At 50.2% G+C, this 26,669-nt stretch overlaps 1 protein-coding gene across 1 annotated transcript in view; it reads left to right on the top strand.

Moving 5' to 3' along the window:
* Nucleotides 1-26,669, top strand: part of LOC145337134 (vigilin-like) — a 99,129-nt gene that overhangs the window by 41,771 nt on the left and 30,689 nt on the right. Inside the window, 8 exon segments of the mRNA XM_080181912.1 lie at nt 5,702-5,908; nt 7,859-7,966; nt 9,806-9,910; nt 11,032-11,110; nt 12,422-12,561; nt 14,641-14,745; nt 18,073-18,186; nt 20,224-20,310. Coding sequence (XP_080038038.1) covers nt 5,702-5,908; nt 7,859-7,966; nt 9,806-9,910; nt 11,032-11,110; nt 12,422-12,561; nt 14,641-14,745; nt 18,073-18,186; nt 20,224-20,310 — 945 coding nt within the window.

Genomic DNA, 26,669 nt, shown 5'->3' with positions numbered 1-26,669 from the left:
AACACAGAGATACACACACAGACACACTATACTAGGCTGATACCGGAGTTGAGGGGGTTGAGCTATGAGGAGAGGCTGAATAAACTAGGCTTGTACTCGTTAGAGTTTAGAAGAATGAGAGGAGATCTCATTGAGACGTATAAGATGATGAATGGGATGGATAGGATAGAGGTGGAGAGACTCTTCCCGCTCAAAAAAGACAGTAGGACTAGGGGGCACAGCCTCAAGATAAAAGGGGGGTGGTTTAGAACGGAGTTGAGGAGGAACTTCTTCACTCAAAGGGTGGTGAATCTCTGGAATTCTCTGCCCGTTGAAGTGGTGGAGGCTGCCTCGCTAAATATTTTTAAGACGCGGGTTGATGGGTTTTTGATAAGAGAGGGGATTAAGGGTTATGGGGAGAGGGCGGGAATGTGGAACTGAGCCACGACAGATCAGCCATGATCTTATTGAATGGCGGGGCAGGCTCGAAGGGCTAGATGGCCTACTCCTGCTCCTATTTCTTATGTTCTTATGTTCATTCACAGACACATACACACACACAGATACACACACACAGATACACACTCACAGATACACACACATACCACTAGGCCTAGTGATATTATCTACTAGACACACACACACACACGCACACACACATATACTGACAGACAGACACATGCTCATGCATACACACACACACACACACACACACACAGACAAATACAAACACTCAGACGCATATTCACAGACACGCACACACACATACAAACAGATGCACAGTCACAGGCAGACATGCTTACACACGTGCGCGTGCACATCACACAGATATATTTGCATTGCCAGCTCCCCTGTGTAAAGTTGCTGCTAACATCATACACCATCTATATCTGGAAATGTGGCTCCCCAGGGAATGTTTCACACACCTTCTGGAGTTTGGACGCAGAGACCACACGCTGGAAGTGAGCGATCCGTCAGTGAAATGACAAATCAGCTTGGTGGCCGGAGATTGTTCCACACACGTTTGTGGTGGTGTAGCCGGCAATGTGGGTAAGCTAAACCCACCTGCGGAGACGCCACAGTCGTCTCAAAGCCTGCACTCGATTTGAGAGTGGTTATTCCTGGGAGGAGTGGTGAGACCAGCTGGCAAGAGACGGCACAGCGATGACGACACCGCTCTTGTTTCCAGGTTGGCTCGGGACTTGTCCCCACCCCTCACCCTCACCCCTCCCCGAGGGTGCAAGGTAACAGCAAACTACCCCCGCTAACCCCTCCCGACAACACCTGTCAAGAAGAAGCCTCTGGGGGTATGGTTCACAGTTGAAAAATGAGGGGGTTGTCTGTTTTAAAGAGGTGGGGTGAAAATTCTTTCTCTGAAAATCTTTGGAGCTATCTCAGATCAGCCAGGGTGATGTGGCAGCCCAGTGGTAAGCATTGCTGCCTCACAGTGCCAGGGACCTGGGTTCGATTCCCAGATTGGGAGACTGCACGTTCTCCCTGTGTCTGTGTGGGTTTCTTTCAAGAGTCTGAAAGACGTACTGGTTAGACAGATTGGCCAACCTAAGTTCTCCCTCACTGTTACCCAAACAGGCTTTGGAGTGTGGGGACCAGGGGATTTTCACAGTAACTTCATTGTAGTGTTAATGTCAGTTGACTTGTGACAATAATTAATAAACTTTAAAACTTTGCTTTCCTTTATCTTGTTAAGTGCCGGAGCAGATTCATAGAATAGAATCCCAACAGTGCAGAAGGAGGCTATTCTGCCCATTGAGTCTGCACTGACAACAATCCCATCCAGACCTCATCCCCATAACCCCTCATATTTACCCTGCTAATCCCCCTCACACTATGGTGGATTTAGCATGGCCAGTTCCCTAACCTACACGTCTTTGGACACTAAAGGGCAATTTAGATGGCCAATCCACCTAACCTGCACATCTTTGGACACTAAGGGGCAATTTAGCATGGCCAATCCACCTAACCTACACATCTTTGGACACTAAGGGGCAATTTAGCTTGGCCAATCTACTTAACCAGTATATCTTTGGACACTAAGGGGCAATTTAGCATGGCCAATCCACCAAACCTGCACATTCTTGGACACTAAGGGGCAATTTAGCATAGCCAATCCACTGAACCCGCAATATTAGACTGTGGGAGGAAATGTGAACACTCGGAGGAAACCCCCACACAGAGAGAACATGCAGACTCCACGCAGACAGTGATCCAAAGCCGGGAGTTGAAGCTGGATCCCTGGCACTGTGAGGCAGCAGTGTTAACCGCTGTGCCATCGTGTCACTCCTCGAATGGCCTACTGTTGCACCTTGTTCGTCTGAAACATCACTCAGGAATGAACTAAGGACGTGCCTTCAGCCATAGCACACGGAAGGTGGTGGCGTCATGGACACTTAATCCAGAGACCCAGGACAAGATCCAGGGATCCCGTGTTCAAATCCCACCACACAAATGGTGCAATTTGAGTTCAATAAAAATTCAGAATTCAAAGTCTAACAATGACCATGAAACCATTGTCAACTATCGTAAAAACCCATCTGCTTCACCAATGTCCTAGGGAAGGAAATCTGCCATCCTTACCTGGTCTGGCCTACATGTCACTCCAGAATCACAGCAATGTGGTTGACAACGGGTGGCACAGTGGTTAGGACTGCTGCCTCACAGCGCCAGGGACCCAGGTTCGATTCCTGGCTCGGGTCACTGTCTGTGTGGAGTTTGCACGTTCTCCCCGTGTCTGCGTGGGTTTCCTTTGTACGCTGCGGTTTCCCCCCACAGTCCAAAGATATGCTGCTTGGGTTGATTGACCATGTTAAATTGATCCTTGGTTGGTTTGGTGGGGGGAGTGTGAGCGGGGTCAATACCTGGGCTTACGGAAATGTGGCTTGGGGATGGGATTGTTGTTGGAACAGTTTTGATGGGCCGAATGGCCTCCTTCTGTACTGTAGGTATTCCATGACTGCCCTCTGAAGCATCCGAGTGAGAGACATAGTTCAAGGGCTGGGCAATAATTTTTTTTTTAAACGTACTCATCCATGGGACATGGGGGTCGCTGGGCTGGGTCAGCATTTATTGCCCATCTCTAGTTGTCCGAGGGCAGTTGAGAGTCAACCACATTGGCTGTGGCTCTGGAGTCACATGTAGGCCAGGCCGGGGTAAGGACGGCACATTTCCTTCCCTAAAGGTATCCAGATGGGTTTTTTCTGACAATGGGTCATCAGTAGATTCTTAATCCCAGATTTTTTTTTATTGAATTCAAATTCCACCATCTGCTGTGGTGGGATTCGAACCTGGTTCCCCAGAACATTAGCGAGCAGCAGTACTAAGCCATCCCCTACTCTAAAATCCACCTCTTTGACTGAGCTTTTGTTCAAAGTTTTAAAAGTTCGATTGGGTTGACAGTTAGAATCTTTCTCCCCACAGTTTAAATGTCTAATACTACGGGGTCACGCACTTAAGGTGAGAGGGGGAAAGTTCAAAGGAGATGTGAGGGGCGAGTATTTTTTTCCCACAGGAAGTTGTTTTTATTTATTAGTGTCACAAGTAGGCTTACATTAACACTGCAATAAAGTTACTGTGAAAATCGCCACACTCCGGCGCCTGTTCGAGTAACACTGAGGGAGAATTTAGCACGGCCAGTGCACCCTAACCAGCACGTCTTTCAGACTGTGGGAGGAACCAGGAGCATTCGGAGAAAACCCCCACAGACATGAGGAGAATGTGCAGACTCCGCACAGACAGTGACCTGAGCAGGGATCGAGTCCAGGTCCTGGCGCTGTGAGGCTGCAGTGCTAACCACTGTGCTACCGTGTGCCCCCTGATTGCATCGTAGAGTCACAGAGGTTTACAGCATGGAAACAGACCCTTTGGCCCAACTGTCCATGCCGCCCCTTTTTTATAACCATCAATTGCCCGCATTTGGCCCATATCCCTCTATAGCCATCTTACCCATGTAACTGCCTAAACACTTTTTAAAAGACAAAATTATACCTGCTTCTACACAATGTCTGGCAGCTTGTTTCAGACACTCACCACCCTCTGAGTGAAAAAGATTGCCCCTCCGGACCCTTTTGTATCTCTCCCCTCTCACCTTAAACCTATGCCCTCTATTTTTAGACTCCCCGATATTGACCATCTAGCTGACCTGTGCCCCTCATTATTTTATAGACCTCTATAAGATCACCCCTCAGTCTCCTACACTCCAGAGAAAAAAGTCCCAGTCTATCCTGCCTCTCCTTATAACTCAAACCATCAAATCCCGGGAGATCCTAGTAAATCTTTTCTGCACTCTCTCCAGTTTAATATAATAGGATGACCAGATCTGTAGACAGTATTCCAAGTGTGGCCTTACCGATGTCTTGTACAACTTTAACAAGATGTCCCAACTCCTGTATTCAGTGTTCTGACCGATGAAACCAAGCATGCCGAATGCCTTCTTCACCACTCTGTCCGCCTGTGGCTCCACTTTCAAGGAGCTATGAACCTGTACCCCTAGATCTCTTTGTTCTGTAACTCTCCCCAGTGCACCACCATAACTGAGTAAGTCCTGCTCTGGTTCAATCTACCAAAATGCATCACCTTGCATTTCTCTACATTAAAACTCCATCTGCATTTGTCAGCCCACTGGCCCAATTGATCAAGATCCCGTTGCAGCCCAAGATAACGTTCTTCACTTTCCACCAATACCACCAATGTTAGTGTCATCTGCAAACTTAACTTCCTAAACATGCCTCCTAAATTCTCATCCAATGTCCCAAATTCTCATCCAATTATCTGTCCTAATAATCTAACTCCCTGCGTGGCTGAGTGACCAACCTTGATCGATAACATTCCTGTGAGAAGCCATTTGGGGCACTTTGGATGTTAAAGGAGCTATGCAAGCGCAAGTTGAGGAGGAACTTCTTCACACAAAGAGTTGTGAATCTGTGGAATTCCCTGCCCAGTGAAGCAGTTGAGGCTATCTCGTTGAATGCGTTTAAGGCAAGAGTAGACAAATTTTTGAACAGTAAAGGAATTAATGGTTATGGTGAGGGTGCAGGTAAGTGGAGCTGAGTCCATGAAGAGATCAGCCATGATCTTATTGAATGGCGGAGCAGGCTCGAGGGGCGGACTGGCCGACTCCTGCTCCGAGTTCTTATGTTCTAAGTTGTTGTTGTTCTGTTGGATTGTGCTGTCGCTCGTGCTCTCGGGTTTACCCTCAATGGCGGTTCACGAGTCCCGGCGAGGAGTCAGTGCGGCTAACGGCGAGAAGGTTGGAGGCCAGCTAATCAGCCCCAGAGCGTTCCCTGTTTTTGCTGAATTTGGGGGGGCAGCACGGTAGCACAGTGGTTAGCACCGCTGCTTTGCAGCTCCAGGGAGCTGAGTTCGGTTCCCGGCTCGGGTCACTGCCTGTGTGGAGTTTGCACATTCTCCTCGTGTCTGCGTGGGTTTCCTCCGGGTGCTCCAGTTTCCTCCCAGACTCCAAAGATGTGCGGGTTAGGTTGATTGGCCAAACTAAAATTGCCCGTTAGTGTCCTGAGATGCGTAGGTTAGAGGGATTAGCGGGTAAAATATGTAGTGATATGGGGGTAGGGCCTGGGGTGGGATTGTGGTCGGTGCAGACTCGATGGGCCGAAGGGCCTCTTTCTGCACGGTAGGGTTTCTACGATTCTCTGGCTTGCTGCGCGTTGGGGTTGGCAGTTTTCTCAACTCTAACCTTTCTCGTACTCAGAAGCAGAATACCACCACCATCTCGGTTGAGGTGAAGAAATCCCAGCACAAGTACATCATCGGCCCGAAAGGCAACACCCTGCAGGAAATACTGGACACAACTGGGGTATCCGTGGAAATGCCATCGCTGGAGAGCATCTCCGAGACAATCATCCTCCGAGGGGAACCAGACAAGCTTGGCCCGGCATTGACGCAGGTCTACGCTAAGGTAAAACCCACTGCCCCCCCCCCCCCTTCAACAGCACACCAACTTGAGCAGGAAGAAGGCTCGCTGCCATTGCAGGGGGCTGGAGTGAGACACAACTTGATTTTTTTATTATTCATTTGTAAGACCATCGCTCGCTGGGCCAGCATTTATTGCCCATCCTCAGAGGGCAGTTGAGAGTCAACCACGTTGGCTGTTGCTTTGGAGTCACATATAGGCCAGACCGGGTAAGGATGGCAGATTTCCTTCCCTAAAGGACTGTATACCACTTCAGAGTCATACAGAAACAGACCCATCGAGTCTGCACAGACAATATCTACCACTTAGGCTGTGCCAATCCCATTTTCCTGCACTTGTTCCATGTCCTTCAACATTTCAAGTACTCGCAGAAATTTATTTTATTAAGTTAAGTTTTGTTTATTAGTTTTATTTCTCACTGTCACATTAGGCTAACATTAACACTGAAGTGAAATTACTGTGAAATTCCCCTTGTCGCTACACTCCAGCGCCTGTTCGGGTAACACTGAGGGAGAATGTACCACAGCCAATGCACCCTAACCAGCCCGTCTTTCAGACTGTGGGAGGAAACCGGAGGAAACCCACGCAAGACACAGGGAGAATGTGCAGACTCCACACAGACAGTGACCCAAGCCAGGAATCGAACCCGGGTCTCTGTGCTATGAGGCAGCAGTGCTAATGTGCTTTCCCCATTTGAATCATAGAATCCCTACATTGAAGATAGAGGCCGTTCAGTCCATCAGGTCTGTTTCAGTAATGTGTCCAACCCAGAACCCCCCCATCCCCATAACCCCACACATTTAACCTGCTAATCCTCCTAAACTGCACAGTTTGGCCTACTAAAGAGCAATTTTGTGTGGCCAAATCAACTATAACCTGCACACCTTTAGACACTAAGGGGCACTAAGGGTGGCAGAGTGGTTAGCACTGCTGCCTCACAGCGCCAGGGACCCGGGTTCAATTCCCAGCTTGGATCACTGTCTGCACGTTTTCCCCGTGTCTGTGTGGACTTCCTCCAGGTGCTCCAGTTTCCTCCCACACTCTGAAAGATGTGCTGGCTAGGTGCATTGACCCAAACAGGTGCCAGAGGTGGCAACGAGGGAAATTTCACAGTAACTTCATTGCAGTGTTAATGATACCTTACTTGTGACTAATAAATAAACTTTAATCAATTTAGCACAGCCAATCCACCCAACCTACACATCCTGGGACACTAAGGAGCAATTTAGCCTGGCCAATCCACCTAACCTGCACATCTTTGGACACTAAGGAGCAATTTAGCCTGGCCAATCCACCTAACCTGCACATCTTTGGACACTAAGGGGCAATTTAGCATGGCCAATCCACCTAACCTGCACATCTTTGGACACTAAGGGACAATTCAGCATGGCCAATCCACCTTTGGAGTGTGGAAGGAAACCGGAGCACCCGAAGGAAACCCACGCAGTCACGGGGGGAGAATGTGCAAACTCCACACAGACAGTGACCCATGGCTGGAATTGAACCCTGGTCCCTGGCGGTGTAGGCAGCAGTGCTAACCACTGTGCCATCTGGGACAAATGTGCTCAATCGCCAGTTTAAAGGGGATGGAGTTGAAGTTGTTTTGTCTCTTGTCCGGTAGTCCTGTTTCAAATTTGAAATCATTCTGGAATGAAAAGGTGGCCACAAAACCGCTATCATTTGTCGTTAGAAAACCCCCTGAGAACTGCTGTTTATCTTTGTGATATTCACCTCAAAGCCCTGGGAACATTTGGCGGATCCTCCTCAACGTATGTTTAATTGCTCCCCTGTTGTTTTGACACCCCCGTGATCGAGCCTCAAGTTGTCTGCCCTCTGTGGCCTCCAGCGGTGCGAGGCGGCCATCTTGCCCCGTCCACGTTAACGCGAGGCTTTTCTACTGACCGTTGTGTTTTCTCTTTGCATGTGGGCTGTCAGGCCAAGAGTGTGATGGTGGCTGAAGTAACGGCGCCGGCTTGGTTACATCGCTTTATCATTGGCAAGAAGGGACAGAACATTGGCCGCATTACCCAACAACTGCCCAAGGTAAATCTCTGGGTCATCATCGGACACCGGCCTTTTGATGCGATCGGAAGCTTTGAATCGTACACCACCTTCAACACAGTGAGGAGTTTCCCCCCCACCCCACCACTTCAGAATTCTCTGGCCGTGTGCACCAACGGGATTTTCCGGTTTCACCTCTCCCCCCACTCCCTGCGGTGAACGGAGATTCAGCTGAGTGCCAAATTCGCCCACCTCGCTCGCAGGGGCCGGCTGGGCGTGAACGGCCAGAGAATTCCGGCCTTTGTCGTCAGACCAGATGTGGACCAATAAAAAAAAAGTTTGGTCGACTTTGAGGAGCAGAGAGAAAGAGAGAGAGGCGGAGAGGTTTGGGGAAGGAATTCAGCCTTGAGGGGGTGACCGCCAATGGCGTGGTGGTTAAAATTGAGGCTGGAATTGGAGGTGCTGCACGGAGATGGGGGGTGGGTGGGGCGGGGGGGTGGTGGGGTGGGTTGGGGGGTGTGGGGGGAGGAGTCGGGGGGGTGGGGGAGGGGTGGGGGCCTCTTGGGCTGGAGTGGGGTACAAAGGAAGGGGAAGGGGCGAGGTTGGACACAAGGGTGAAAATTTTTACGTCGAGGGCTTTTACCTAACTGGGAGTCAGTGAAGCTGTTTATGCATGGGCTAATGGATGAACAAGATTTTTTATTATTGTCACAAGTATTGGGATACAGTGAAAAGTATTGTTTCTTGTGCACTATACAGACAAAGCATACCGGTCATAGAGAAGGAAAGGAGACAGTGCAGAATGTAGTGTTACAGTTATAGCGAGGGTGTAGAGAAAGATCAACTTAATGCGAGGTAGGTCCATTCAAATGTCTGATGGCAGCAGGGAAGAAGCTGTTCTTGAGTCGGTCGGTACGTGACCTCAGACTATTGTATCTTTTTCCCGATGGAAGAAGGCAGAAGAGAGAACGGCCGGGGTGTGTGTGGGGTCCTTGATTATGCCGGCTGCTTTTCCCAAGGCAGCGGGAAGTGTAGACAGAGTCAATGGATGGGAGGCTGGTTTGTGTGATGGATTGGGCTACATTCACGACCCTTTGTAGTTCCTTGCGGTCTTGGGCAGAGCAGGAGCCCATACCAAGCTGTGATACAACCGGAAAGAATGCTTTCTATGGTGCGTCTGTAGAAGTTGGTGAGAGTCACAGCGGACACGCCGAGTTAGCTTAGTCTTCTGAGAAACCCAAGCGGACATGGATTTGGCTGTGAGTTAAGAAAGCGGACAGCGTTCGGGATGAGGAGCAAATCAGCCATGATCAAATGGCACCTTGATCGAATGGCAGAGCGGACCCAATGGGCCGAATGGCCTAGTTCTGCTCTGACACCTTATGAACTTAAAAAGTTTAAAGAAGGCGGAGGTTTGGGGATGGGGTAGAAGGTGCGGGGTGGGGTGGAGGGAGGTGAGGAGGGGGGTGGGGGTGGATGAGGCAGGTGAGGTGGGGGTGGGTGGGTGGGGGGGGGGATGTGGGAGGGGTCGGAGGAGGCAGGAGGGTGTGGGAAGGTGAGGGTAGGTGGGCAGTGGCTGAAAAGTTGGACCCATCGAGCAGGGGTGGTTGAGTGGTGAGAGCAAAGGCAGGGAATGACGGGCTGGATGTCAGGAAGCAGCCTTCCCTGTTAGGGAGGCAAGGCGACTTTCCTGCAGCTGCTGTGTTCCGACGTAGCAAGGCACGGAGCCGGGGATTGTACAGCGCGGGGGAGGGTGTGTGTGTGTGTGTGTCTGTGTGTGTGTGTCTGTGTGTGTGTGTGTCAGAACGTGTACCACCGGCCTGTCCCTGCAGTTGGCTCAAGTAACGTGTATCTCTGGGTTATATGACCCACCTGATGTAGGTCCACATTGAGTTCACGGACGGTGATGAGAAAATTACACTGGAGGGTCCAACGGAGGAAGTGGAGGTCGCTCAAGGCCAGATCCAGGATATCATTGACGACCTGGTCAGTATTTTTCATTCACCGTTTTCCACCTCCCATAAAACGCACAGACATTCCCCCACTCCCTGCCCACGTTCCTGCCCGGACTAGAGGGAATGAGGCTGGAAGAACTGGGGTTGTTTCCTCTGGAGCGGTAGAAGTTGGGTGGCGCAGTGTTTGGCACCATTGCCTCCCAGCACCGGTTCGGACCCAGTTCGAATCCAGCCCCTGGATCTCTGTTTGCAGGTCCTCCCCCTCCCCTGTGTCTGTGTGGGTTTCCTCCGGGTGCTCCGGTTTACTCCCAAACTCCAAAGATATGCAGGTTAGGTGCATTTGCCATGCCAAATTGCCCTTTAGTGTCAGGGATTTAGCGGTATAAATACATGGGGTTATGTGGATAGGGTGAGATTGTTGTTGGTGCAGACTCGATGGGCCGAACGGCCTCCTTCTGCACTGTAGGGATTCTACTCTATGAAGTCTATAAAATTCTGATAGGGTGACAGTCAGAATCTGTTTCCCCAGAGTTGAAATGTCTAATTCTAGGGGGCACGCAGTTAAGGTGAGAGGAAGAGAGTTTAAAGGAGATGTCAGGGGCAAGTTTTTTTACACACTTTTTAAAAAAATTATGACTGTCACATATAGACTTACATTAACACTGCAATGAAGTTACTGTGAAAATCCCCCAGTCGCCACACTCCGGCGCCTGTTTGGTTAACACTGAGGGAGAATTTAGCACGGCAAATGCACCCTAACCAGCACGTCTTTCAGACTGTGGGAGGAAACCGGAGCACCCGGAGGAAACCCACGCAGACACGGGGGGAGAACAAAGAAAGAAAGAAACACACAAAGAGCAGCACAGCACAGGAAACAGGCCCTTCGGCCCTGCAGACCCCACACAGACTCGTGACCCAAGCCAGGAATCGGACCCAGGTCCTTAGCGCCCAGAGTCGAACCGGGTCCCTGGCACCGGGTATTGAACCCGGGTCCCTGGCAGCAGTGCTAACCATTATCACCCCCGTCACCTCCCAGCTTTTCTTTTAGCCTTGCCACCGCTGTGCTGCAGCCCCTCCCACGCACACTGAGGTTTGGACGGGTTGGCTGGCGAATAGTGAGTGACATCTCTTACTTTGCTTTGTCCCCTGCAGCTGACGCGCATGGACTACACGGAGATCACGGTGGACCAGAAATTTCACCGGCATCTGATAGGCAAGAATGGAGCAAACAGTAAGTTTGTGTGTCTGAGTGCGTGCGTGTGTGTGTGCGTCTGAGTGTGTGTGCATGTATTTGTGTATGTGTGTGTGTGTGCGCACGAGTGTGAGTGTGTGTGTGTGTGTGCGCGCGAGTGTGTGTGTGTGTGTGTGTGTGTGTGTAGGTGCACACGTCTGTGTGTGTGTGTATCTGTGTGCGTGTCTGTTCATCTAAGTGTGTGTATGTGTGTGCACGTGCAGATGTGTGTGCACGTGTGTGTGTGTGTCTGTGTGTGTGCGCGTGTGAGAGGAGGTGTGTGTTCTCCCCTCCCTCTGTATTGATCTCAAATGCCCTCCAAAGTCGAAACAGCTTCTGATAGGTTGCCTCTTAAATCTTCATTCAGTGGCAAGGAGCTCTGGGTCCGATTCCCAGCTTGGGTCACTGTGTGGAGTCTGCACGTTCTCTCCATGTCTGCATGGGTTTCCTCCAGGTGCTCCGGTTTCACCCCACAGTCTGAAAGACATGCTAGTTAGGGCACATTGGCCGTGCTAAACTCTCCCTCAGCGTTACCCAAGTGTGGCGACTAGAGGATTTTCACAGTAACTTCATTGCGGTGTTAATGTAAGTCTACTTGTGACACTAATAAATCATGGATTGGCCCCACTAAATTGCCCCTTAGTGTTCAAAGATGTGTGGGTTAGGTGGATTGGCCCATACTGAGTTGTCCCTTAGTGTCCCAGGAAGGGTAGGTTAGAGAGATTAACAGGTTAAATGCATGGGGTTATGGGGATAGGGCCTGGGTGGGATTGTGCTTGGCACAGACTCGATGGGCTGAATGGCCTCCTTCTGCACCTTAAGGACTCTATGATTCTAAACAGTAGCAACTTTGTGCCACCGCTCAAACTCCTTTAGTTACGTTTCCCTTTGATATCCGAGACTGCAAGTCAGCAGTCAAGACCAATAATGTTACCCCTCTCCACCACCCCCCAGCCCAGCCGCCGGCTCGCGCCTGTCCACAACTTTGAACTTTGCCTTCTGCCCCTCTCAGGCCTGCTCATGGGCAAGTTTAACAGGGGGCACGGGTTACTGGCTCCCACCCCCAAACAACACAAGCCCCGGATTGAGGACCCAGTTTGAAAATTGCCACGCGTACTAGCAGCGATTGGCAGCCCAGAACGTGTGTGGCCTGTGAGAGACAAACTACAAATCCCACAAAGGTTCCTCTCTTTGTCCACTACCCTCCTCGTGACTGCTTTCAGGTTTGCAGCTCGCCCACACCTGCAACGTTAATGTGAGCCGACTCGAGACGCTGTTAAATTGATCTCCTAACTCCTCTCCCCGCTCCAGTTAACCGTATCAAGGAGCAGTACAAAGTGTCGGTGCGAATCCCACCGGACAACGAGCGGAGCCACCTGATTCGGATCGAGGGAGAACCGCAGGGGGTGCAGCTGGCGAAGAAGGAACTGCTGGAGATGGCGGTCAGGATGGTAATTGTCGTTCTCCGCTCTGTCTCGCCGACCTTTCTGAGATCGTTGCTGCGTGTGGTGGCAACGGTGCGTTAACGGTTCACTCAGGGGATCCCAAACTTGTTGCGAAAGCCTGCACCTTTCACACGCGTGGTCGGGAACTATGGATGGCAGGCGCTCCTGGCGTTAGAACGTAGGACAGTACAGCACAGGAACAGGCCCTTCGGCCCACGATGTTGTGCCGAGATGTGACGCCAAATTACATTAACCCCTTCTGCCTGCCCTCACTCCACATTCCTCTGTTCCACGCCTGTTCAGCTAAAAGCCCCTTAAACGCCCCCACCGTATCTGCCTCCTCCACCACCATCCCTGGCAGTGTGTTCCAGACTGCGGCACAGTGGGGTTAGCACCGCTGCCTTACAGAGACTCGGGTTCAGTTCCCGGCTTGGGTCACTGTCTGCGCGGAGTCTGCATGTTCTCCCCCCTCCCCGTGTCTGCGTGGGTTTCCTCCGGGTGCTCCGGTTTCTTCCCACAGTACGAAAGACGTGCTGGTTAGGGTGCACTGGGCCGTGCTAAATTCTCCCTCAGTGTTACCCAAACAGGCGCCAGAGTGTGGCGAATAGGGGATTTTCAAAGTAACTTCATTGTGGTGTTAATGTAAGCCTTACTTATGACTAATGAATAAACTTTAATTTCTCACATTTGGCCCATATCCCTCTTATCCTTTCCCGTCCATGTACTTATCCAAATGCTTTTTAAATGTCGCTATTGCCCCTGCCTCGACCACTTTCTCTGGCAGCTCATTCCATACGGGCACCACCCTCTGTGTGAAGAAGTTGCCCCTCGGGTCCCTTCCCCCTCTCACCTTTAACCTCTGCCCTCCAGTTTTCAATTCCCCCTATCTTGGGTAAAAGGCTTTGTGCATTCATCCTATCTGTGCCCCTCATGATTTTATACACCTTAATAAGGTCTCTCTCTCTCTCTCACACTCACTCACTCACACACACACACACACACACACACACACACACACACACACACACACACACCCCTCACCCCCTCCCCTCATTCTCCCACTTTCCAAGGAATAAAGCCTAGCCTGGCTAATCTCTCTCTATAACTCTGACCCGGGCAACATCCCCATAGAAGGGTGGCACGGTGGCTGGCACTGCTGCCTCACAGCGCCGGGGACCCGGGTTCGATTCCCGGCTTTGTCCACTGTCTGTGCAGAGTCTTCACGTTCTCCCCGTGCCTGCGTGGGTTTCCTCCGGGCGCTCCGGTTCCCTCCCACAGTCCGAAAGACGTGCTGGTCGGGGTGCATTGACCCGAACAGGTGCTGGGGTGTGGCAACTTGGGGAATTTCACAATAACTTCATTGCAATGTTAATGTAAGCCTTACTTCTGACTAATATATAAACTTTAGCTTTAACTTTACTTGTGAGACAAGTATAAATCAATGCGTATTTAACCTGTTGGCAATGCACAATTACAATTGACGTCACTGTTGTTCTCAGGTGGATGTCCTGAACTCTGTTGCCTCTGCACCTCCCCCCGTTCACTTTCCCTGATGCTATCTCTCCCCATTCTCTCCCTGTGTCTCAGATGGGTAACTGCGCGGAGGGGTTGGTGGGTGGGGGGGCAGTGGATGTTGAGCAGTGGGCTTCACGCTGCCCCCACCAGACATTTTGTTGACCATTGCCCCCTGTGCAAGGTTTCTGCATTCTGCTGATTCCCATCCGGATATCTTTTTTCCAGGCCGGTCTGGCTGAAGGACAAGTGTGCGGATTGCTCACAGCATTGACTGCGAGAGCCGTGTGTTCCCCCTGCGTCCACTTGGTTACCTTGCAGCCTTCGGGACTCGGGCGTATGTTAAAAAAGAGAAGCCGGAGAAGAGGCCATTTGGCCCTTCGGCCCTGTTCCACCCTGTCCATTGTGGTGATGGAAACAGTGCGTTGCCTGGGCTGAGAGAGAGGGGAAGAGAGAGAGAGAGAGAGCGTCTTGTCTGCCACTTTGCCTTCACTCTGCTGCTATTGTCGATTCATAAGCTTTTCTCTTCTGCACTCTCTCTCTCCCCCCGGCCCCTGCCTCTGTCGCCGTCAGGAAAACGAACGGACCAAAGACCTGATCATTGACCAGCACCTGCACCGATCCATCATCGGCCAGAAAGGAGAGAAGATTAAAGAGGTTCGCGACAAATTCCCTGAGGTAAAAGCAACCCCCCAGCACCCATTCAGCACCTCCCTGAGCACCCGGACACCCTCCGCTCGCCCGGACACCCTCCGCTCGCCCGGACACCCTCCGCTCGCCCGGACACCCTCCGCTCGCCCGGACACCCTCCGCTCGCCCGGACACCCTCCGCTCGCCCGGACACCCTCCGCTCGCCCGGACACCCTCCGCTCGCCCGGACACCCTCCGCTCGCCCGGACACCCTCCGCTCGCCCGGACACCCTCCGCTCGCCCGGACACCCTCCGCTCGCCCGGACACCCTCCGCTCGCCCGGACACCCTCCGCTCGCCCGGACACCCTCCGCTCGCCCGGACACCCTCCGCTCGCCCGGACACCCTCCGCTCGCCCGGACACCCTCCGCTCGCCCGGACACCCTCCGCTCGCCCGGACACCCTCCGCTCGCCCGGACACCCTCCGCTCGCCCGGACACCCTCCGCTCGCCCGGACACCCTCCGCTCGCCCGGACACCCTCCGCTCGCCCGGACACCCTCCGCTCGCCCCGACACCCTCCGCTCGCCCCGACACCCTCCCCCTCGCCCCGACTCCCTCCCCCTCGCCCCGACTCCCTCCCCCTCGCCCGTGCAACCCCCCAGCACCCCGATACCCTCCCCCTCGCCCCGACTCCCTCCCCCCTCACCCTCCTGTTGCAATCCTACACCCTCCCCTCGCCTCCTACACCGTCTCCTCGACCCTACACCTCCCCTCACCCCGATACCCTCCCCTGCACCCTCCCGTCGCCCCTACATCCTCCCCTCGCTCCTACATCCTCCCCTTGCCCCACCCCCACCACTGATTTGGATGAGAATTTAGTAGGCATGATCAGTAAGCTTGCAGATGACACCAAGATTGGTGGCATGGTGGACAGTGAAAAAGGTTATCTCAGATTGCAGCGGGATCTTGATCAATTGGGCAAGTGGGCAGACGAATGGCAAATGGAGTTTAATTTAGATAAATGCGAGGTGATGCCTTTTGGTCGATTGAACCAGGGTAGGACTTACTCAGTTAATGGTAGGGCGTTGGGGAGAGTTACAGAACAAAGAAATCTCAGGGTACATGTTCATAGCTCCTTCAAAGTGGAGTCACAGGTGGACAGAGCGGTGAAGAAGGCATTCGGCATGCTTGGTTTCATCGGTCAGAACATTGAATACAGGAGTCGGGACGTCTTGTTGAAGTTGTACAAGACATTGGTAAGGCCACACTTGGAATACTGTGTACAGTTCTGGTCACCCTATTTTCGAAAGGATATTACTAAATTAGAAAGAGTGCAGAAAAGATTTACTAGGATACTACCGGGACTTGACGGATTGAGTTACAAGGAGAGGCTGGATAGACTGGGACTTTTTTCTCTGGAGTGTAGGAGGCTGAGGGATGACCTTATAGAGGTCTATAAAATAATGAGGGGCACAGATCAGCTAGATAGTCAATATCTTTTCCCAAAGGTAGGGGAGCCTAAAACTAGAGGGCATAGGTTTCAGGTGAGAGGGGAGAGATACAAAAATGTCCAGAGGGGCAATGTTTTCACACAGAGGGTGGTGAGTGTCTGGAACGAGCTGCCAGAGGCAGTAGTAGAGGCAGGTACAATTTTGCCTTTTAAAAAGCGTTTAGACAGTTACATGGGTAAGATGGGTATAGAGGGATAGAGGCCAAACACTGGCAATTGGGACTAGCTTAGGGGTAGCATAGACAAGTTGGGCCAAAGGGTCTGTTTCCATGTTGTAAATCTCTGTGACACCCCTGTCAATATCACACCCTTCACCATCACCACACCGTGCCCCGCTGATCAACAGGGCATTGTTATTCAGCCCTGCCCCACCACTGGGATCGCCCACAACTGCAGAAAGTCATTTGGCTATGCTGGATGGGCAGAATGACCTCTTTCTGCAATGTAACAATTCTATGATACTCCCATCTTTCCGAGCCGTTGGGGATAATGGAGCAGCACAGTGGGTTAGCACTGCTGCCTCTCAGCGCCGGGGACCCGGGTTCAATTCCCGGCTCGGGTCACTGTCTGTGTGGAGTCTGCACATTCTCCCCGTGTCTGCGTGGGTTTCCTCCGGGTGTTCCGGTTTCCTCCCGCAGTCTCAAAAATGTGTAGGTTAGGTGGATTGGCCATGCTAAATTGCCAATTAGTGTCCAACGCTGTGTAGAATGACCTTCCACACTGGAGAGATTGTATGGGCTCCATCACAACCCTCTGTAGTTTATTGCGGCTCCTGCTCTGCCCAAGACTGCGGGAAACTACAAAACGGTTGTAATGTAGCCCAATCCATCACACAAACCAGCCTCCCATCCATTGAATCTGTCTACACTTCCCACTGCCTTGGGAAAAGCAGCCGGCGTAATCAAGGACCACACGCACCCCGGACATTCTCTCTTCCACCTTCTTCCGTCGGGAAAAAGATACAAAAGTCTGAGGTCACGTACCGACCGACTCAAGAACAGCTTCTTCCCTGCTGCTGTCAGACTTTTGAATGGACCTACCTCACATTAAGTTGATCTTTTTCTACACCCTAGCTATGACTGTAACACTACATTCTGCACTGTCTCCTTTCCTTCTCTATGAACGGTATGCTTTGTCTGTATCGTGCGCAATAACAATACTTTTCTCTATGTGACAATAATAAATCAAATCCTTCTCCCCTATGTACTCTATAAATGTTATGCTTTGTATAGCGCACAAGAAACAATACTTTTCACTGTATCCCAATACATGTGACAACAATAAATCTAAAAAGAGGTGACATTAGTGAACCCAGGTGGGATTTCTTTACAATTAATTACTTTCTTCCACCTTCTTCCATTGGGAAAAAGATACGAAAGTCTGAGGTCACGTACCAACCATTTCAAGGACAGCTTCTTCCCTGCTGCTGTCAGACTTTTGAATGGACCTACCTCGCATTAAGTTGATCTTTCTCTACACCTTAGCTATGACTGTAACACTACATTCTGCACTGTCTCCTTTCCTTCTCGGTGAACGGTATGCTTTGTCTGTATAGCACACAAGAAACAATACTTTTCACTGTATCCCAGTACATGTGACCATAATAAATCAAATCAAATCCTTCTCCCCTATGTACTCTATGAATGGTATGCTTTGTCTGTGCAGCACGCAAGAAACAATACTTTTCACCGTGTCCCAATACATGTGACAATAATGAATCAAATCAAACTATGGTCTATTCAGTGGTTCCCGTGTAACAGGCTGGGAAGGGCTGAATCACCTTTTGTTGTTCTGTCTCCAACATTAAAAGGAACTCTGACTTCAAACCATCAAAGAAAAACATCTTCACTTTTTTCTTGGTCCAGGTGATTATCAACTTTCCAGACCCTGCGCAGAAAAGTGACATCGTTCAGCTGCGTGGCCCGAAGAACGAGGTGGAGAAGTGTGGCAAATTCCTTCAGAAAGTCATCGCTGACTTGGTAAGTGGAGCGGCACTCCAGCCTGCACATTCTCCTGTTCCGCGTCACTGCAGTGCCTGGTGTGACAATGGTGCCTGTGTACGAGCTACACCTTTGATTTACGCACTGCTGTGTACGGGACACAAACCTTCACCTTTCCTATTCCCCCAACCTGCAAGCTGACGACCTCTCCCACCACTCCCAACCCCTCCCTACCAGTTAGGGCGGCACGGTGGGCCCAGCGGTTAGCACTGCTGCCTCACAACGCCAGGAATCCAGGTTTAATTCCCAGTCTCGGGTCACTGTCCATGCAAACTCTGCATGTTCTCCCTGGGTCTGCGTGGGTTTCCTCCCACAGTCCAAAGATGTGCAGGTTATGTGGAATGGCCGTGCTAAATTGCCCCTGAGTGTCCAAAGATGTGCAGGTTAGGTGGATTGGCCATGCTAAATTGCCCCTTAGTGTCCAAAGATGTGTAGGTTATGTGGATTAGCCATGCTAAATTGCCCCTTAGTGTCCAAAGATGTGTAGGTTAGGTCGATTGGCCATGCTAAATTGCCCCTTAGTGTCCCAAGATGGCAGGTTATGTGGATTAGCCATGCTAAATTGCCCCTGAGTGTCCAAAGATGTGCAGGTTAGGTGGATTGGCCATGCTAAATTGCCCCTTAGTGTCCAAAGATGTGTAGGTTATGTGGATTAGCCATGCTAAATTGCCCCTTAGTGTCCAAAGATGTGTAGGTTAGGTCGATTGGCCATGCTAAATTGCCCCTTAGTGTCCCAAGATGGCAGGTTATGTGGATTGGCCATGCTAAATTGCCCCTTAGTGTCCAAAGATGTGTAGGTTATGTGGATTAGCCATGCTAAATTGCCCCTTAGTGTCCAAAGATGTGTAGGTTAGGTCGATTGGCCATGCTAAATTGCCCCTTAGTGTCCCAAGATGGCAGGTTAGGTGGATTGGCCATGCTAAATTGCCCCTTAGTGTCCCAAGATGGCAGGTTATGTGGATTGGCCATGCTAAATTGCCCCTTAGTGTCCCAAGATGGCAGGTTATGTGGATTGGCCATGCTAAATTGCCCCTTAGTGTCCCAAGATGGCAGGTTATGTGGATTGGCCATGCTAAATTGCCCCTTAGTGTCCAAAGATGTGTAGGTTATGTGGATTAGCCATGCTAAATTGCCCCTTAGTGTCCAAAGATGTGCAGGTTAGGTGGATTGGCCGTGCTAAATTGCCCCTTAGTGTCCAAAGATGTGCAGGTAGGCGGATTGGCCACGCTAAATTTCACTTCATGTCAAGGGAATTAAAAAGCAAAGTTTATGAATTAGTCACAAGTAAGGCTTCCATTAACACTGCAACGAAGTTACTATGAAAATCCCCTAGTTGCCACACTCCGGTGCCTGTTCGGGTAACACTGAGGGAGAATTTAGCACGGCCAATACACCCCTAACCAGCACGTGTTTCAGAGTGTGGGGGGAAACCGGAACACCCGGAGGAAACCCACGCAGAGAATGTTCAGACTCCGCACAGACAGTGACCCAGCCGGGAATCGAATCCGAGTCCCCGGCGCTGTGAGGCAGCAGTGCTCACCAACAGGCTAAATACATGGACGTAAGGGGATAGGGCCTGGGTGGGACTGTTGTCGGTGCAGACTGGATGGGCTGAAAGGCCTCTTCCTGCACTGTTGGGATTTTGTGATACAGGGTCGTAAGAGGTGGAGTTCTAATTTGCAATGGTGCTCGCAGAATTAATGTACTGTCATTGTCAGTAGGCTAGATGGGCGAGGATGCCTTTCTCTCTGACCCTCAACAGGGTAATGCAGAATATTGTGGGTGCTGCAAACTGGGAAATTCTGGAAATACTCAGCACAGCCCCGCAGGAAACCAGAGCGAACATTCCCCTTCTGAGGAAAAATCGCTGTTTCCCTCTCTCTCCACCGAACAGCTTTTGATTGATGCACAGAACGCTGTGTGTCGCAAACATGTGTCACCCTCTCCCCCCACCGACCCTCACGCATGTAATTGTTTATTTACTGAGCGGCTCTTTCTGTTTTACCCCCCCTCCAGATCGAGAACAGCTACTCCGTCTCCACCCCCATCTTGAAGCAGTTCCACAAGAACATCATCGGCAAAGGTGGGGCCAACATCAAGAAGGTACGAAGGGCGGCGTGACACAACCCGTCTGCGATTGTTATTACCGATAGAAACCGGACGCAGGAGGGAGGCCATCCAGCCCTTCGAACCTGCTCCATCATTCATAGAAACATAGGAGATAGGAGCAGGAAGAGGCCATTCTGCCCTTCGAACCTGCTCCATCATTCATAGAAACATAGGAGCAGGAAGAGGCCATTCGGCCCTTCAAAACTGCTCTATCATTCATTGAAACTTAGAAGATAGGAGCAGGAAGAGGCCATTCTGCCCTTCAAACCTGCTCCGTCATTCGTAGAAACGCAGGAGTTAGGAGCAGGAAGAGGCCATTCGGCCCTTCAAAACTGCTCTATCATTCATTGAAACTTAGAAGATAGGAGCAGGAAGAGGCCATTCTGCCCTTCGAGCCTGCTCCGTCATTCATAGAAACGTAGAAGATAGGAGCAGGCAGAGGCCATTCGGCCCTTCAAAACTGCTCTATCATTCATCATGATCATGGCTGATTGTCCAACTCAATAGTCTAATCCTGCTTTCCCCCTAAAAGCTTTGATCCCGTTTGCCCCAAGTGCTATATCTAGCCGCCTCTTGAATACATTCAATGTTTTGCCATCAACTACTTCCTGTGGGAATGAATTCCACAGGCTCACCGGGTGAAGAAATGTCTCCTCACGTCCGTCCTAAATGGTCTACCCTGAATCCTCAGACTGTGACCCCTGTTCTGGACTCCCCCCCCCCCCCGCCCCCACCATCGGGAACATCCTCCCTGCATCTACCCTGCCTAGCCCTGTTAGAATTTTATAAGTCGCTATGAGATTCCCCCCTCTGAACTCCAGGGAAAACAATCCTAACCGAGTCAATCTCTCCTCGTACATCAGTCCCACCATCTCCGGGATCAGCCTGGTAAACCTTGGCTGCACTCCCTCCAGAGCGAGGACATCCTTCTTCAGGAAAGGAAACCAAAACTGCGCACAATACTCTAGGTGTGGCCTCACCGAGGCCCCCGTATCATTGCAGCAATACACCCCTGCTCCTGTACTCGAAACCTCTCACAATGAAGGCCAACATACCATTGACCTTCTTTACCCCCCTGCTGCACCTGCACTCTTACCTTCAGCGACTGGTGCACAAGGACACCCAGATCCCTCTGCACACTCCCCTCTCCCAATTTACAACCACTCAGGTAGGAATCTGCCTTCTTGTTTTTGCTTCCAAAGTGAATAACCTCACATTTATCCAAATTATACTGCATCTGCCATTGACTTGCCCACTCACCCAACCTGTCCAGATCATTCTGAAGGATCTCTTCATCTGCATCACAGTTCACCCTCCCACCCAACTTGGTATATCATCTGCAAACTTTGAGACGTGACATTTTGTTCCCTCTTCCAAATCATTAGTAGATATTGTGAATAGCTGGGGTCCCAGTACCGATCTATGTGGCACCCCACTAGTTACTGCCTGCCAATTGGAAAATTAATTCCGACTCTTTGTTTCCTCTCTGCCCGCCAGTTTTTTATCCATCTCAATACACTCCCCCCAGCCCCACGCGCTTTAATCTTGCACAATAACCACTTGTGCAGGACTTTGTCAAACGCTTTTTCAAAGTCCAGATTGACTGGCTCTCCCTTGTGAACTCTACCTGTTAGATCTTCAACAGATCTAAGAATTCTTCAACAGAAGAATTCCAACAGATTTGTCAAGCATGATTTCCCCTTCATAAATCCATGCTGACTCTGTGTCTGATCCTGCCGCTGCTTTCCAAATGCTCCACTACAAATTCATTACGATCCCTACCTAAAGTTAATATTATATCCCAACTTTATTTATTACGTCGGCATAGAAACTAGAAGCAGGAGTAGGCCATTCGGCCCTTTTGAGCCTGCTCCACCATTCATTCTGATCATCAAATTCAATATCCTGATCCCCCCCCCTTTCCCCCTCCCATATCCCTCGATCCCTTTAGCCCCAAGAGCTGTATCTAATTTCTTATTGAAAGCACACAACGTTTTGACCTCAGCTACTTTCCGTGGGAGTGAATTCCACACATTCGCCACCCTCTGTCCTAAAAGGTTTACTCCTTATCCTCAAACTATGACCCCGAGTTGTGGGCTCCCCCCCCCACCATCGGGAACATTCTTCCTGACTCTACCCTGTCTAACCCTGTTAGCATGTTATAAGTTCCTATGAGATCCCCTCTCGCTCTTCTAAACTCCAGTGAATACAGTCCTAACCAACTTAGTCTCTCCCCATATGACAGACCTGCCAGCCCAGGAATCAGCCTGGTAAACCTTTGCTGTCCTGCCTCTGTAGCAAGGACATGCTTCCTCAGATAAAGAGACCAAAAACTGCACACATTTATTGTGTCGTGCCTGCGGCTCAGATCAGCACAGACATAGAATCAAACCCTTTATCATAGAGCCGTAGAGATTTACAGCATGGAAGCAGGCCCTTCGGCCCACCTTGTCCATGCTGCCCCTTTTTTTAAACCCCTAAGCTAATCCCAATTGCCCACGTTTGGCATCAGACACACCACCCTCTGTGTGAAAAAATTGCCTCTCGACACCCTTTTGTACCTCTTCCCTCTCACCTTAAACCTATGCCCTCTAGTTTTAGACTCCCCTACCTTTGGGAAAAGATATTGACTATCTAGCTGATCTGTGCCCCTCATTGTTATATAGACCTCTATAAGATCACCCCTCAGCCTCCTACGCTTCAGGGAAACAAGTCCCAGTCTATCCAGCCTCTCCTGATAACTGAAACCATCAAGTCCTGGTAGCATCCTAATAAATCTTTTCTGCACTCTTTCTATTTTAATAATATCTTTTCTATAATAGGGTGACCAGAACTGCACACAGTATTCCAAGTGTGGCCTTGCTAATGTCTTGTGAAACTTATGCAAAGGGCGACACGGTAGCACCGTGGTTAGCACTGCTGCCTCAAAGCGCCAGGGATCCGGGTTTGATTCCCACCTTGGGTCACTGTCTATGTGGAGTTTGCACATTCTCCCTGTGTCTGTGTGGGTTTCCTCCCACGCTCCAGAGATGTGTGGGTTAGGTGCATTGGCCATGCTAAATTGCCCCTTAGTGTCCAAAGATGTCCAGGTTAGGTGGATTGGCCATGCTAAATTGCCCCTTAGTGTTCAAAGATGTGTGGGCTAGGTGGATTGGCCGTGCTAAATTGCCCCTTAGTGTCCAAAGATGTGTGGGCTAGGTGGATTGGCCATGCTAAATTGCCCCTTAGTGTTCAAAGATGTGTGGGCTAGGTGGATTGGCCGTGCTAAATTGCCCCTTAGTGTTCAAAGATGTGTGGGCTAGGTGGATTGGCCGTTCTAAATTGCCCCTTAGTGTTCAAAGATGTGTGGGCTAGGTGGATTGGCCATGCTAAATTGCCCCTTAGTGTTCAAAGATGTGTGGGCTAGGTGGATTGGCCATGCTAAATTGCCTCTTAGTGTCGGGGGACTCATTAGGGTAAACGCATGGGGTTATAGGGATTGAGTGGGATTGTGCAGTCTTGATGGGCCGAATGGCCTGCTTCTGCACTGTAGGATTCTATTGTTCTAACTTAAACAAGACATTCCAGCTCCTATTGTCAATGTTCTGACTGATGAAACCAAGCATGCCGAATGCTTGTTCATCACTCCTTCCACCTGTGACTCTACTTTCAAGGAGCTATGAACATGTACCCCTAGATCTCTCTGTTCTGTAACTCTCCCCAGTGCCCTACCATTAACTGAGTAAGTCCTGCCCTGGTTCGATCTACCAAAATGCATCACTTCGCATTTGTCCAAATTAAACTCCATCTGCCATTCGTCAGCCCACTGGCCTCAGGCCACCTCACATTCCTCGATGCCTTTGATTCACTCTGATAACCACAGGCTTGTTTTCCTCTTTAATTTTTCACGGTAACAAGAAGAAGAGATAAATAGAACTTGTGATGGAAAATGTTTGCTTTCTAGAGAGTAAGACAAAAAAAAAATTCACCCCTGGAGGATTAAAAAGAAGTTGTTTTGATGCATTTGAGGGGAAGCTCTGTGAGGCAAGGACGAGAGAGCTGCACGGTGGCACAGTGGTTAGCACTGCTGCCTCATTGTGCCAGGGACCCGGGTTCAATTCACTGTCTGTGTGGAGTCTGCACGTTCTCCTTGTGTCTGCGTGGGTTTCCTCTGGGTGCCCTGGTTTCCTCCCGCACTCCAAAGATGTGCGGATTAGGTGGATTGGCCATGCTAAGTTGCCCTTTAGTATCCAAAGATCATAGAGTCCATACAGTACAGAAGGAGGCCATTGAGCCTATCGAGTCTGTACTGACCACAAACCCACCAGGCCCTATTACTATAACTCCACACATTTACCCTGCTAATTCTCTGGACATTAGGGTCAATTTAGCATGGCCAATCAACCGAACCCGCGCATCTTTGGATGTGCAGGTTAGGTGGATTGGCCAAGATAAATTGCCACTTAGTGTCCAAAGATGTGTAGGTTAGACGGATTGGCCGTGCTAAATTGCCCTTTAATGTCCAAAGATGTGCAGGTTAGATGGATTGGCCATGCCAAATTATAGCACCAGCGATCCAGGTTCAGTTCCCAACTTTGGTCACTGTTGGAGTCTGCAAATTCTCTTGTCTGCATGGGTTTCTTCCCACACTCCAAAGATGTGCAGGTTAGGTGGATTGGTCATGCTAAATTGCTCCTTAGTATCCAAAGATGTACAGGTTAGGTGGATTGGCCATGCTAAATTGCTCCTTAGTATCCAAAGATGTACAGGTTAGGTGGATTGGCCATGCTAAATTGCTCCTTAGTATCCAAAGATGTACAGGTTAGGTGGATTGGCCATGCTAAATTGTCCCTTAGTGTCCAAAGATGTGCAGGCTCGGGGAATTAGTGGGATAAATATCTAGGGTTACGGGGAATAGGGTCTAAGTAAAATACTCAGTACTTAAATTTAAGACATGATGGTTCGGTGCTAAATTCTTCCTCACTATTATCCAAACAGGCGCCGGAGGGTGGTGAGTAGGGGATTTTCACAGTAACTTCATTGTGGTGTTAATGTAAACCTACATGTGACACTAATAAATAAACTTAAGCTTAAGAGTTATACATAGAATCCCTACAGTGCAGAAACAGGCCCTTCGGCCCATCGAGTCTGCACCAACCACAATCCCACCCAGGCCCTATCCCCCTACCCCTATACATTTACCCACTAATCCCTCTAACCTACACATCCCGGGACACTAAGGAGCAATTTTAGCATGGCCAATTAACCTAACCCGCACATCTTTGGACTGTTGGAGGAAACTGGAGGACCCGGAGGAAACCCACGCAGACACGAGGAGAATGTGCAAACTCCATACAGGCAGTGACCCGAGCCGGGAATCGAACCAGAGTCGGTGCAGACTTGGTGGGTGCTCTGGTTTCCTCCCACAGTTCAAAAGACTGGTTAGGGTTCATTGGCTGTGCTAAATTCTCCCTCTGTGTTACCCGAGCAGGCACCAGAGTGTGACAACTAGGGGGATTTACACAGCAACTTGATGTAAGCCGACTTGTGACACTAATAAATAAACTGCAACTTAAACTTAACGACCTGGATCTGGATGTATTGGGCTGGGGCATTTTAAAAATTTGTGGATAATACTGAACTTGTTAGTGTTGAAACATGCAAGGACCATTAGTACAGAACGTCAAAAAGACATAGACAGCTGGATGAAATGGGTTGTCAATACTTGGTGAATGATTTCGTTTTTTCATTCATTCTTCGACTAGGGGGCACAGCCTCAAGATAAGGGGGAGCAGATTTAGGACTGAGTTGAGGAGGAACTTCTTCAACCAAAAGGTTGTGAATCTGTGGAATTCCCTGCCCAGTGAGGCTACCTCATTGAATGTTTTTAAGGCGAGGATAGATAGATTTTTGAACAGTAAAGGGATTAACTCTGATAGAACCTGATAGAAGTCGACAGGATTATGAGGGGCATGGACAGAGTGGATAGTCAGAAGCTTTTTCCCCAGGGTGGGCGAGTCAATGACTGGGGGGGGCACAGGTTTAAGGTGCGAGGGGCAAGGTTTAAAGGAGATGTACGAGGCAGGTCTTTTACACAGAGGGTGGTGGGTGCCTGGAACTCACTGCCAGGGGAGGTAGTGGATGCAGATACAATAGTGAGTTTTAAGCGGCATCTTGACAAATACATGAATAGGATGGGGAATAGAGGGATGTGGTCCCCGAAGGGTAGGGGGTTCAGTTGGGCAGCACAGTCGGTGCAGGCTTGGAGGGGCCGAAGGGCCTGTTCCTGTGCTGTAATTTTCTTTGTCCTTTGTAAAGGTTATGGCGAGCGGGTGGGTAAGTGGAACTGAGGCCACAAAAAGATCAGCCATGAT

This window comes from Carcharhinus amblyrhynchos, unplaced genomic scaffold (assembly GCF_965287045.1).
Source record: "Carcharhinus amblyrhynchos unplaced genomic scaffold, sCarAmb.v2.hapA scaffold_43, whole genome shotgun sequence".
NCBI lineage: Eukaryota > Metazoa > Chordata > Chondrichthyes > Carcharhiniformes > Carcharhinidae > Carcharhinus > Carcharhinus amblyrhynchos.
Note: the sequence above shows the minus strand (reverse complement) of the source record. Positions and strands in the feature narration are given on the sequence as shown.